Below are 12533 nucleotides of genomic sequence, written 5' to 3' on the forward strand. Positions count from 1 at the left end.
CAAGGATATGATCTCATGCAGATCCGTAGAGTAACGTTTAAGATATAGAGTTTTTTACATTCATTTTACATTCAGGGTCAGTTTCTGAGTTTTAATTACAATAAAAGACAGTTTGTGCTCCTCAGACACTTTCTTTAATTCATTATTAGATTTTGATCCACGCTTTCAAAGCGCGGATTTATTTTCTTTTTTTTTCAATTGACAAATATTTAGCGTCATATTTCATATATTTGTGTTTTATTTTATAAAAGACTTAAACTTTTTATCTTTCTTTATCGTGTTTCATTTTAAATGACTATTTATGTTTAAAAAATTAAACTTTATTTTTTTAATGAATTAAGTTGGTATAACTCTGATGAATTAATTTTATTATGTGGTTAATATATTTAATAAAAATAATTATATACTTTTAATAAAGATTTATACTTTTCAATGAAAAAATCAATTTTTTTTTATGAATGCTTAAATTATATTAAGAAAAGAAAAAAAATTAATTAAGAATGATTGAAAAAAAAAATTATTTGAACTTGGACTCAATGGCCCAAAGGAAAAAAAATGTGAGAATTGGATCTGATTTCTTAATCGGCCCAAATGGCCCAAGAGAGATCTGATGTGGATAGTGGGCTGGATCCGAAAATAATGGCCCAATATAGATGTGTTATTAATATTACTTGATTGTCCTTAATGAAACATGCAATGTTAATAAAGAAATGGCAGGCTAAGGTAAAAAAACAATAGGATCCTGCTTTAATAGTACAGATTTTCTCTTCTAACCAACATAACTAAAGTATCATTTAAGAGGATCCACTTCTCTTATCTTCTCACAATTTTTTCTCCAGTTTTGTTTATAGCAATTTTTTTCAATAGCCACCAAATTAAGATATGCTCGTGAGCACCAAACCACCACGCTCTCTGTTCTTGCTCAAGTCTCATGTGAAGCGTTTGTAAATGAAAACTGAGACACATAAATTGAACTCGAGGTCTCCTTGTTGCTGCCTTAGTCGTCGTCAACAAATCACCTCCGGATCACTCCGCTACGCTCATCTTCACCGCTGTGGCCATCTGGAGTCGTTGTGGCTGTGGTGTTTTGTTTCAATTCGGCCACTGAGTTGGGCAAATTAGAAAAAAAGATAATTTTCTGAGTTTAGAAGTTTGAAATAGAGTTGTAAATGAAATTTTTACAAGCCTGAGATATAATAAACATGGAAAATGAAAAAAAAAAGTGATGAATAATGGAAAAATAATGGCTAGCGGCTGTAGAGAGAAATTGCAGAAAACCCTAATTAATTTAGGAAGAAGATGATAAAATTACGAAAATGCCACTTATTAAAGAAAACATTAAAAAGAAGACAAACACATTGCCTATGCGCGTCGAACCGGCGTGCAGGATGTAAAGCATAACCATCATAACCACCAGACTAAAGCACCTATTTAGTATCAAAGCCGTAGACTATTTTCTATATATCTAATATCGGGATATAATCAAGTTAGTATTTCATCAATTTAGTATTTCATTGTGTGATTAGTTTGTTGTTTGTCCACAATGTTTTGCGGAGAATGAGTAACATAAATCTGGTTTTGTAGTAGGTCTTTGTCCTCCCCTAAAGAATGAATCATTTCTTGTTTCTTGTGTATGTTGTTGTAATGCTATATGTATGTATTTATATGTACATGATACCTTATACCATAATTTCATTGTACACATGTACAACGATTCACATTTACATTATATTTGACTAAGATTTAGTTATTTAGATAGAAAACCTTAAAAAAAACAAAAATTGTGTACACAATTATTTTTATGTATAATACAACTTATGTGTACACATGTACAGTTTGAATATAATGTACATACGACTTTTCTTTTAAAGCAAATATGATACCACAATTTGGAAAATTATTCACATGTCCACTGTAAAAAATTTCACCAAAACCATATATTGTTTTTTTGTGGGGACCATAAATCTTATTTTGCAACTTAATCAAAAACCCCACTTTTGTGCGTAAAAAATTAAAATACTCATTTTACCTAATTTGTAAAATACTTCATCCGTTTCCGAAAGAAAAAATTTCTAGAGTATTCATGCATATTAAAAATACAATTATATTTAGAAAATCTATCTGTATATAATAAGAAAAAAAATCTTAAAATCTTACTTTCTTAAAACAAAATTAATTTTCATCAAAATTAATCTGTCATTAAACATATTTTTCTTTGGGGTAAGGAATATATGAGGTATGTGCCAAATTGTAACTTTAAAAGCTATTTAATGTGTACAATATACTATGTACACAAATTTATTATTATCCATATGTACATGTACATCAATAAACTTGTACAATAATACGTAGAAACCAGATAGTTTTTTAGATATATGAGCAAGAATTCACATGTACACCTGATAGTTCGTTAGATACATTTACTCTTGTATGAAAGTATGGTGAAATTTGGTTGAATTTAAGAGTTTAAAGAACATATGTAAGTGTACACATGTAGTTTAAAAAACATATGTAAACGGACACATGTTCAGTTTGAAGTTAATGTACACATGTACACTTTGAAATTAATGTACATATGTACATTATGAAGTTGATGTACACATGAAACTAGCATGAAAACACACACACTAATTAGAAGCTCTTAAACAAGGTGTGAAGGATGATATTTGGGTTCAGTCATATATCAAAAATGCCCCGATCCTGTGTGTACATTGGATGAAGGTAAAAAAATTCACACGTACATTGAGTTAACATTATCTTGAGTTCATGAAGTCGCAATGGCTTAGTTATTTAGATAAAAAACCTACAAAAAGACAAAAAAGTGTACACAATCACTCTGATGTATAATACAAAATGAGGTGTACACATGTACAGTTTGAATGTAATGTACACACGACTTTTTTTTCATTAATGTTGCAAAATTACGAAAATAACCTCATTTTCTTCCTTACCCATTGTCGACCAGAAACCCTAATCTCCGCCTATCTCGCCTATTTTCCACAATTCTTTACATTCTCAACTTGTTTTTTATGTATTTTTACCCAGATGTGATAGCTTTCAATCCTAATTCATGGCTTTAATCTTAAAAGTTCAAACTAAAGTGGTTTTTTTGTTTCTGATTTGTTGAACGATTTGTTCCATCAAAAATATAGCTTGACATATCTCAAAAAATAGATTGAATAATAAAAACACTGATTATATACATATTTTCTTCAAAAAAAAAAATCAGAAAAAAACAACATTCATTTTACAAAAAAAAATAAGGAACTCAAGAGGAAGAACATGAGACCCACTTCCTTTTGTTTGCTATGAAGAACCGTGAATAGATTCGACAAAAGTGAGATATTAAATTAGTTGAGGTGATATCATTTAGTTATAAGCTTATTTAGTTAGTTTATAACTAAGAAGTGAGATTGGTTAAGAAAAACTACCCTAGTAGCACAAACTGCCTCAAAATGTAAAATAAACTTATAAACAGTCTCTGAATGTAATTCTTTCCCACGTGAGTCTTGTCGATCCCAAATTATTTGCCATTTTTGTATGTCACGTGTTATGGATTGTATATGTACTCTACATACGACATTCTTGAGAATTAACTTCACTATCTTGCACGATTTAGCCCGATGGTTGTAAGATTTAAATTTTGGTACCTTGTTCTTCGCATATTATTGCAATTTTTACACAACTAACATTTCAATATAGGAGTGTATGGTAGCATATATAGTGGTCTCTCGTCTAAAATCAAGAACATAAGTTAGTCATATTTACATAATTGACTGTGTACGTATATTGGATCACTTAGAGCATCCGCAATGAGAGTCTTTAAGTGAGAATCCTTCGAAAAAAAATAATTAAATAATCAGTGGATCTTACCAAAAACTAATGATTCAATCCTTAAAATTTTTAAATAAAAATTCTTTATTAGTGAATCCTTGCACTATTTGCGGTCCCCACGACATGTGGCGATCCGCGATTGGTTGATATATTTTTTTTTATTTGAAAAAAAAAATAATACTTAATAAATCAAAATACACTTTTTTTAAGGACTCCTTTTTGAATAACACCATTGCGGGTGTTCTAAATATCGACATGTGACGATCCGCGATTGGTTGATATATATTTTTTTATCTGAAAAAAAAAATAATACTTAATAAATCAAAATACACTTTTTTTAAGGACTCATCTTTGAATAACACCATTGCGGGTCTTCTAAATATCCTCAGTAGCTAGGTTGTCAAGGAACATGCTCACCGTCAAGCTTGTAACGAAATGCTCACCGTCAAGCTTGTAACGAAATGTCAGCGAATCACAGTAATTAAGATGCTGCGTAGTGAAACCAATAGGAAAAGATATATAAAGGTGGCCGACAACAATAAGGATTCAGAAGGCACCGATTCATGAGACTAGCCATACATCAAAAGATGAAAAAAGCAGCTTTCATGGTTATAAATATATTTTGTATATGTGGTTACAACTTATTTGTAATTCAGTTTTTTTTTTTTAGAATAAAGAAAAAATGATCAGACTGCACCTTACCACACGCAAGGCAAGTTGCAACAAGCAAGTAGTTTCACATCAGCTTTGGTAATTTTAAATATTTTTCAGGAATAGAAGTTAAACAACAATATTCAATTGGATGCTCATATAGTCTTCGCACCAGACTATTTATATTTCCATTGTTAGCTGATTGCAAGAGTTTACCGTTTTCTAGTTTACCGTTTTCTCTAATTTTGGTTATGCAAAATAAAAGTGAGAAACAAGACTGGAGAATGAAGAGTTTAGGCAAAGCTCAAAGTACGGACAAAACAGTGCGTTATATCTGATTGTCCGTACAATTTGTTGAGGGTTTCTTTGTAGTTAAGGAGAATGTAATCTCTTTCCTTGACGAGACATCGCTTTGTTGTTTAACCTTTTGTAAAGAAAATATAATAATGTTTGATTGTTTGGTGATCGGTCACACCCATGTTTTCTTGTTTCTTTTTTTCTCTAACCAATTGTATGTTGGTATTAATTTTTTTTTACAATGGGATGGCCCATCTTTGATTCCGTTCAAATCATAACTATTTAGAAATTCAAGTCGATTGATAATTTATTTATTGCTTTATAAATTCTCTGTTAAAACAAAAAAAGGCTTTAAAACAATTTTACTCGTTTTTTATTAACGTGAATATATCAAGACTTGTTGTATGGGGAAAATGTGAAGTAGATCAAACAAATATGATATTTGGGACAACAATGGATCAAAGACTTGGTGTTGCTGATGCCATTAACCACTTTCCAAACGATTCAATTCAACACACAAAAGCATTACAAACAAATGCCATAATGAAATAATCAACTCAAGTGAAGACTGAGGCTTGTAATCTGTATGTATACACCAATCAGCACATACACATGATAAAAGCCGGTAAGCCATACAACTTAGGCAAACGGCCAATGTCAGTCATCTCCCCAAGCATCGTCCCTTTGCTTATGCCTGGAGACAATCCTGCTTTTCCTGGCAGCTTCTTGGTCTCGTAGCTCTTTAGACCCGAATCCAGAAGCCGGTAGCTTCAACCCCATACTGTGAGCTATCAACCGTTGTGCTGTTCTCGCTGATGTCTTTGGTCTTTGAGACCGTGGTTCCAAATCTGAAGTAGATTTGAGCATAACATGACCACCCATAAGAGACACAAGCAACATGTGTTTTGATTGTTTCGTTCATCAATAAGCCAGCTTGACCAAGCGAATTAAAGAAGAATGATAACCATGGCAGAAAAAAGAAGAGTGGATTACCTTTTCCAGATATTGAGCCCAAAAGAGAATCGTGATCATCGAGAACACGTATGGTGATAGAACACTGAACACTTTTGCAAGCCTCTTTGAGCTGTTCCAATCATCAAAACCACATCAAGTTTGGGTCTTAGGGATAAGCTATAGTCTGAATCAGACTTCTGATATGTCCACTCAGTTAGCAACAAAGGGCACAACTTTAGCTTTGAGTATTAGCAAAACCTACTCAACTATGTTAACAAAAAACGTAGCATACTACGCAAAATTATAACTTTAAAAGGTTAAAATGTAGCATACTACGCAAAATTATAACTTTAAAACGTTTCTATTTTAATATATAAGGGGTATACACAACTGAGCGTCTCAACACCAAGCTGATAATGGAATAGAAAGATGGGTGAAAATATAAAGTAGATAAGAAAAAAAGTACAATTTGTGGGACATCAATGCATATCAAGACTTGGTGTTGCTGATGCCATTAAGCACTTTCCAAATGATTCAATTCAACACACAAAAACATTACAAACAAATGCCTTAATGAAATAATCAACTCAAGTGAAGACTGAGGCTTGTAATCAGTATGTATACACCACCACTAAGCACACACGAATGATAAAGCTGGTAAGCCATAAAACTTAAGCAAACCGAACCATACGGCCCGGCCAATGTCAGTCATCTCCCCAAGCATCATCCCTTTGCTTCTGCCTGGAGACAATCCTGCTTTTCCTGGCAGCTTCTTGGTCTCGAAGCTCTTTAGACCCGAATCCAGAAGCCGGTAGCTTCAGCCCCATGCTGTGAGCTATCAACCGTTGTGCTGTTCTCGCTGATGTCTTTGGTCTTTGAGACGGTGGTTCCAAATCTGAAAGTAGATTTGATCATAAAATATGGTCACACATAAGAGACAACAAGTAACATGTGTTTTGATTGTTTCATCAATAAGCCAGCTTGACCAAGCGAAGTTAAGGAAGAATGATAACAATGGGCAGAAGAAAGAAGAAGAGTGGGTTACCTTTTCCAGATATCGAGCCCAAAAGAGAATCATGATCATCGAGAACACGTATGGTGAACGAACACTGAACACTTTTGCAAGCCTCTTGCGCTGTACCAATCATCAAAACCACATCGAGTTAGCGTCTTAGGATAAACTCTAATCCCATTTGTAAACTCAGTTAGTAACAAAGAGCAGAACTTTACATTTGAGTATTAACTGTCAAGATACTAACCAAAGTTTAAGCAAAAAAAAAAAAAAAAAACTGTCGAGAAACTAAACCTAAGCTATCAATTTTAAATGTTTAAGAACACAAAAGTCTACCTAATGAATGGAGAAAAATCAAATTAGATATAAGTACCAGTTGAAGGAGTTTTGAAGACTGCAAGTGCTGTTGTATCATTAACCCAACGAATGAGGAATCCACTGTCTTTGAAGTCCACAAAAAGCCTCTCCAGATCAGTAGTCCTCAAATTTGGAGAGAAATCAGCAAGTACAAGGACATGTCGTGTGCCATACTTGGCTGCAATTTTATACCAAGAAAGAAACTCAAGCATTGTGCTTAAAAACCAGTAAAACATTTAAGAAGCAATATGGCTTTACCTTTCAGTGATTCATCAGCCTTCTCTGAGCCACCACGAGACATATCGTTATCTCCTGAATCTTCAAACCTCGATTCACTGTACATCACATCCTTGTTATACGTAAAAGTTCCCCTTCCACGCCTCTTAGGTCCTTCAAATTTAGGTTCTTCAACAGAAAGCTTTGATATCTGAGGTAACTCGTCTACAGAGAGTAACGTACTCGGCTCACGATCTGCAAGAGCTTCCCAATCTGCAAATGTAGCATGATAAATGAACAATCTCACACATTACGTTACCTCAAAAATGTATAGATTTTTTACGAAACATACCGTCATCTGAAGAATCATCCTTTGTGGGATTCAAGGGGCACTCACTAGACGAACCACTAGTCTTCGTTTGATTCTCTGCATCGCAGGAACCTCTGCAATCATATATTATGAACCCTAAGATCGATGAAGCATACAAAGTTTCTAGCTTTCGATCTCATCGACACGTTTTACACAATCTTCTCTAATTTCTAGATAAATCAAATAGCAGTTAATACCTTGAAGAGGCAAGATCGGAATCTAAAGCACGTTGCTTTACGAGGGAAGAGCGAGCGAGAAGCTCATCGGATTTGAGGGAGAGACCCTGAGAAGAGTAGAGATTCGCCAATTGGGTTAGAGCGGCTGATAACTGAAGCCCCAACTCCGTTGAGGCTGATGAAGAAGAAGAACCGATCCGCGACTGGAGATTGGTCGTTAAAGACTCGAGAAACAAGATCGCCGCCGTGACGTCTCCGGATGCGATAAGATCCTCAACTCGCTCGCTCCAATTTGGTTCGTCTTCGATTTCCAGTTTCTTCTCCATAGCTTTTTAGGTCTCCCTCTCTGTTTCTAACTCTGAGTTGTCCGAATAAAGTTGGGAACTAAGGAAATTGATTGGAACCGGTTTTGAAAATTGTCTCATCGGTTTAAAACAGTGTTTTCAAACCCGAACCTATCGGATCGGATTTAACCAAAAACATATTCAAATCTTTAAATCCGATGGATAAAAACCGGTTTATTTGTAATTTGCTATCAAAACTGATTTTTTTTTAATTATTTATCTGTCTTTTAATAAATCATACAAATAAATATTTTAATTTTCATATAGTTTGACCTTAAATTCTATTGAAAACTTTAATGCACGTTTATCACCTAGGGCCAAAAGGAACAATCAAGCATTACATCAAAACCAGAAGGTTGCGAGTAAAATAATGCATCATATAATACCTTATTGAAAGCAACAAATGCAACGGTTCGGAAAAAGATACAGAACACAAAATCTTGATAGAAGCAAAAGACTAATGCAAACTGTACTGCAAACTGAGGTAAAAACGAGATAAGCTTCTCCGCAGCTGAAAACCGATACTCCTAGTGAAGATAGATGTGGTAGAAGTAGATGGAGAAGTTGTGCCTTGGATCCGTCCGAGTTGGTGGTTCTTCTGGTTTTTATTTGTTTTTTCGGTTAGTTTTGGTTTAACGAGATTATCAGTAATTTTAACGCAGATTTTTGTTCGACCAATAATAAAATAAAGTTCCATAATACAAATAGTACTTTTTGTGCATACTAAGTTAGATGATGTTTTATTTTTACTTAAAATTTAATAATTTAATGTAATAGATTTTTTATATTATAAAGTTTTATTTTATTATTGGTTGAATTGTGATTAATGAATTTTTAATGATGTCTCTGTTTAAATAGTAAAAAAGAAATTAATATTTTTTTAAATTGTATACACTATACACAATTCTAAAAGGTCAATAGTAGTAGCTAAAACCAAATCATATATTACTATACATGCTTAATTTCAGTTCTAATCAATTTTTCCATATTTATTTATCCGGTTTAGTATCCTAAAGAAACTGAAGAAAAATTGGAATGCAAGTGAAAACTGGAACGCAGATCATGCCAATATTACATCAAAGATACATACAAACAAACAACATGAGCAAACCAACTCACTCCACACTGCAACAAAGAGATACAACACAAAAAAAAATTTAAGGTTGTTTAAGGTTGTTCACACATATTAAGAGAAATTAAATATTTATTTTTATCTATTATGTTTTGGTTTTTCTTTTAGTTAGAAAATATAAAAAAAATATTTATTTGTATTCAAATAGAAAGATAAAATATTATAACTAATTTATGTAAAAGTTGATAAAATTTCGAAGAATAGTCCACAATTAAAAAATCACGCATGAAAAATTTATCACTACATTATATATATATATTAAACGATTTATTATAAAAACAGTATATGGCTGAATCTATAGTATTGTTTTTTTTAAATATTATATATTTATCAATACATGTTTGTTAACAAAATACCTATATAAATATTGATACATGTATAATATAATTAATAATAATAACATTTATTATGCAAATACAATAGTGTTAGGTTTTTTAATATTTGATTCGATTTTATTATTTGCAAGGTAAAATTCTAACATTATTGTATTTGCATAATAAATGCTATTATTATTATTAATTAGATCATATACAAGTATAAACTCTAGAATAATTAAATGTTATTATTATTGAGTATATTATAAATGGTTATATGCAAATATAATTATATATTGATGAAATATTATATTTTTGAAATTACGGATATCTTATACTATTTTGATGGAATAAAAAAAGAAGTAAATAGGTTGTTAGGATTTTATCATGAAAATACAAAAAAAAAAATATAAACAACTTTCTAGGGATGATCCACTTAAAATATCACGCATGAAAGAAGTCATGACTTCTATTTTAATAGTATAGATAAATATTACGGTATTTCTGTAAAAAGAAAAGAACCCTTAAAATATATATATATATATATATATATATATATATATATATTAGAGTATTTCTGTAACAAGAACAGAACCCTTAATGCTTTTATGTCTTTTTCATTAACCTGAAATCAAATAACAACCCTTACATTTTTTAGGCTCTTGAAAGTTACAACAATAGATACAAGTTTATCCATAAACATTCTGGATATATGGATTAGTCAACTACTGAATATATTCATCTTTCATGATGAATGTAAACCATCATGTTTTCCAAGAAGAATCTCCAACTTTGCGAGTCCTTAGAGAATTCGCATAGTCTTTAGTCGCCACCAGCTGAATGATTCAACGATTGGGGACAACAGCAACGTAACTGCTTCTTTGTAACCTTCTCGAGGGTTAACCACAACGAAGCTTTTGACCATCGGGTCAACAAAATGTGATTATTGTCACTCAAACCATTCGGTTTCCCACATATGAGATACGCTCGTGTTTGCACTTGCCACAGTGAAAATACGAACGTTAAAGACATCCAAGGCGTAGCACAAAAAAGACATCTAAGGCCAACTCTGTTCTTACTTGAGCGAAGACCACTGAAATTCTCTCATTTTTGAGTGATGTTGGAAAATAGTCAAAAACGTGTTTTATAGACAAATGGAAGATGCCCATTTTGAATAGTCAAACATGGGATTGGAAAATATCAATGTTTTAATGGCCTTTCAGATTAAGAAGAAAGTAAATGTGAGAGTTGAACGTTTAACATTTGTAATCAATCTTAGTAACTATTGGTACACAAGTGAGAAAACGTAAATTTAGAAAGTAGTTCATTTGGCTGGTGTGTCAGATAGAGGAGTGCTGACATGTCAGACTCAGGTGAGGCTCAACTGAGTTATTATATAAGATAGATAATTAATTTAAGTAATTATCTCCCTCTTTTTTATCGAACAAACTTTCTTTATCCACCATAAAATAAGATAAATATAATATATAAAAAGTGAGAGATAACATCATATCTCATTATTCTCTCCAAAGTCCAAACCAACAAAAAAAAAAAGAAACATGGCTTACCAAGCCAACTTTGACACAACGCCATCGTCCTCCGTCGCTCCTCGTCCATGGTGGTCACGACCAATGATGACTGTACCGCCAATTAGTGAACGTGAATCCACTTCAAAGGAGATGGCGGTGATGTGTGCACCTTGCTGCGGCGGCTTCTTCACCATCGTCCTCGTGTTCTTAATCTTTTCGTTCATCGACGATGCTCACATCCACGCCAAAATCTCCCTCCAGTCCTTCGCCGTCTCCTCCACCACGTGGCAAGGCGATTTTCTCGTGAAAATCCCGAGGTCGAGGTATTCTATCTACTACGACGGCGATGACGCCTCCGTAAGTCTAGGTTCACGAAACGTCGCCGTTTTGAACATCACTAGTCGACGTGTTTCTAGAGATCGCACGGCTTTCTCTTTGTCTTTCGTTGCTGAGGAGGGAAATCGAAGTGACATCGTTTCGGAAGATCTTGACATTAAACTCGTGGCGAAGCATAAGCGTTACCAGGATTATGATAAAGCTGGAGAGTTTAATATACGGTGCCAAAATCTTACTCGGGGCCGTGAGAAGATTATATGCGACTCCTCTTTTACAGATTTGAAGTTGTTTTCTTTAATTGTTCATCGAGGTACAATTGAATAAATCGATTAGGCTTCTAGTTTTTTTTTTGTTCATCCTTTTGTTTTATTTTCTGTTATGAATTAGTCCATACGTTTTGTTTTATTTCTTCTCCTTCCCATATATCAGTTTATCAATTTTATCTAAAATTAACCTATTGGTGAACTTCTCATTTTAAGTTTTTTTTAAACAGCTTGTTAATTAATTTTTAAATATAACATAAAATAAGTAATTGTTTTTTTTAATATTTTTAATAGAAAGAACCATTCACAACTTGTCAACTGGAATAGTAGAATAGTCAGTGAGATATTCTCATAGAGAATGCTATTAAAGTTGCTTTAAGATCTTTATTAACAAAATTGGATAACTACCGTACTAGGAAAAACATTAAATATAAGAAAATTGTTATGAAATAACTTATAATTTATAGTATCGAAAAATTTAAATAAGAGTAGAATTTAATACCCGTAGGAAGTAAATAACACTACTATAAGTGAGAGAGTTTATTATAAGTAAGAAGAAGAAGATGTAATGGTGTACAAAAGAGTGAGATGAGTGATGGTATTTATAGTGAACAACAATGCATAAAATATCAAAGATGGTGCTTGATTTGGTAAATGAGTGGGTGATCATAGTGCTTGATGAGTAGATGATCATAGTGCTTGAGTTGGTAAAGGGGTGGAGGATCATTTCAAAGTTTATCTTATAACA

General features: G+C 32.7%; 2 protein-coding genes across 2 annotated transcripts; one reads left to right on the forward strand and one right to left on the reverse strand.

The window, feature by feature from the left end:
- Positions 1-6109: 6109 nt before the first annotated feature.
- LOC106331523 (coiled-coil domain-containing protein R3HCC1L) lies at positions 6110-8250 on the reverse strand. Its single transcript, XM_013769902.1, has 6 exons — positions 7889-8250; positions 7674-7765; positions 7364-7594; positions 7122-7283; positions 6782-6871; positions 6110-6631 (listed from the first exon to the last, which is right to left on the reverse strand). Exons 1-6 carry the CDS (start codon positions 8191-8193, stop codon positions 6441-6443), a joined length of 1071 nt encoding a protein of 356 aa, XP_013625356.1. The 5' UTR covers positions 8194-8250; the 3' UTR covers positions 6110-6440.
- Positions 8251-11187: 2937 nt separating this feature from the next.
- On the forward strand, positions 11188-11933 carry LOC106333033. Its single transcript, XM_013771518.1, has one exon. The coding sequence runs from the start codon at positions 11217-11219 to the stop codon at positions 11844-11846; it is 630 nt and encodes a 209-aa protein (XP_013626972.1). The 5' UTR covers positions 11188-11216; the 3' UTR covers positions 11847-11933.
- The last annotated feature ends 600 nt before the right edge of the window (positions 11934-12533 follow it).

The sequence above is a fragment of the Brassica oleracea genome, chromosome C3 (genome assembly GCF_000695525.1).
Source record: "Brassica oleracea var. oleracea cultivar TO1000 chromosome C3, BOL, whole genome shotgun sequence".
NCBI classification, from domain to species: domain Eukaryota; kingdom Viridiplantae; phylum Streptophyta; class Magnoliopsida; order Brassicales; family Brassicaceae; genus Brassica; species Brassica oleracea.

Coding starts and splice junctions, on each gene's coding strand:
- LOC106331523 (XM_013769902.1), bottom strand. CDS start 8,193: ATGGAGAAGAAACTGGAAATCGAAGACGAACCAAATTGGAGCGAGCGA. Junction 6,872..7,121: donor CTTCAAAACTCCTTCAACTG/GTACTTATATCT, acceptor TGATTGGTACAG/CGCAAGAGGCTTGCAAAAGT. Junction 6,632..6,781: donor GGGCTCGATATCTGGAAAAG/GTAACCCACTCT, acceptor ATCTACTTTCAG/ATTTGGAACCACCGTCTCAA.
- LOC106333033 (XM_013771518.1), top strand. CDS start 11,217: ATGGCTTACCAAGCCAACTTTGACACAACGCCATCGTCCTCCGTCGCT.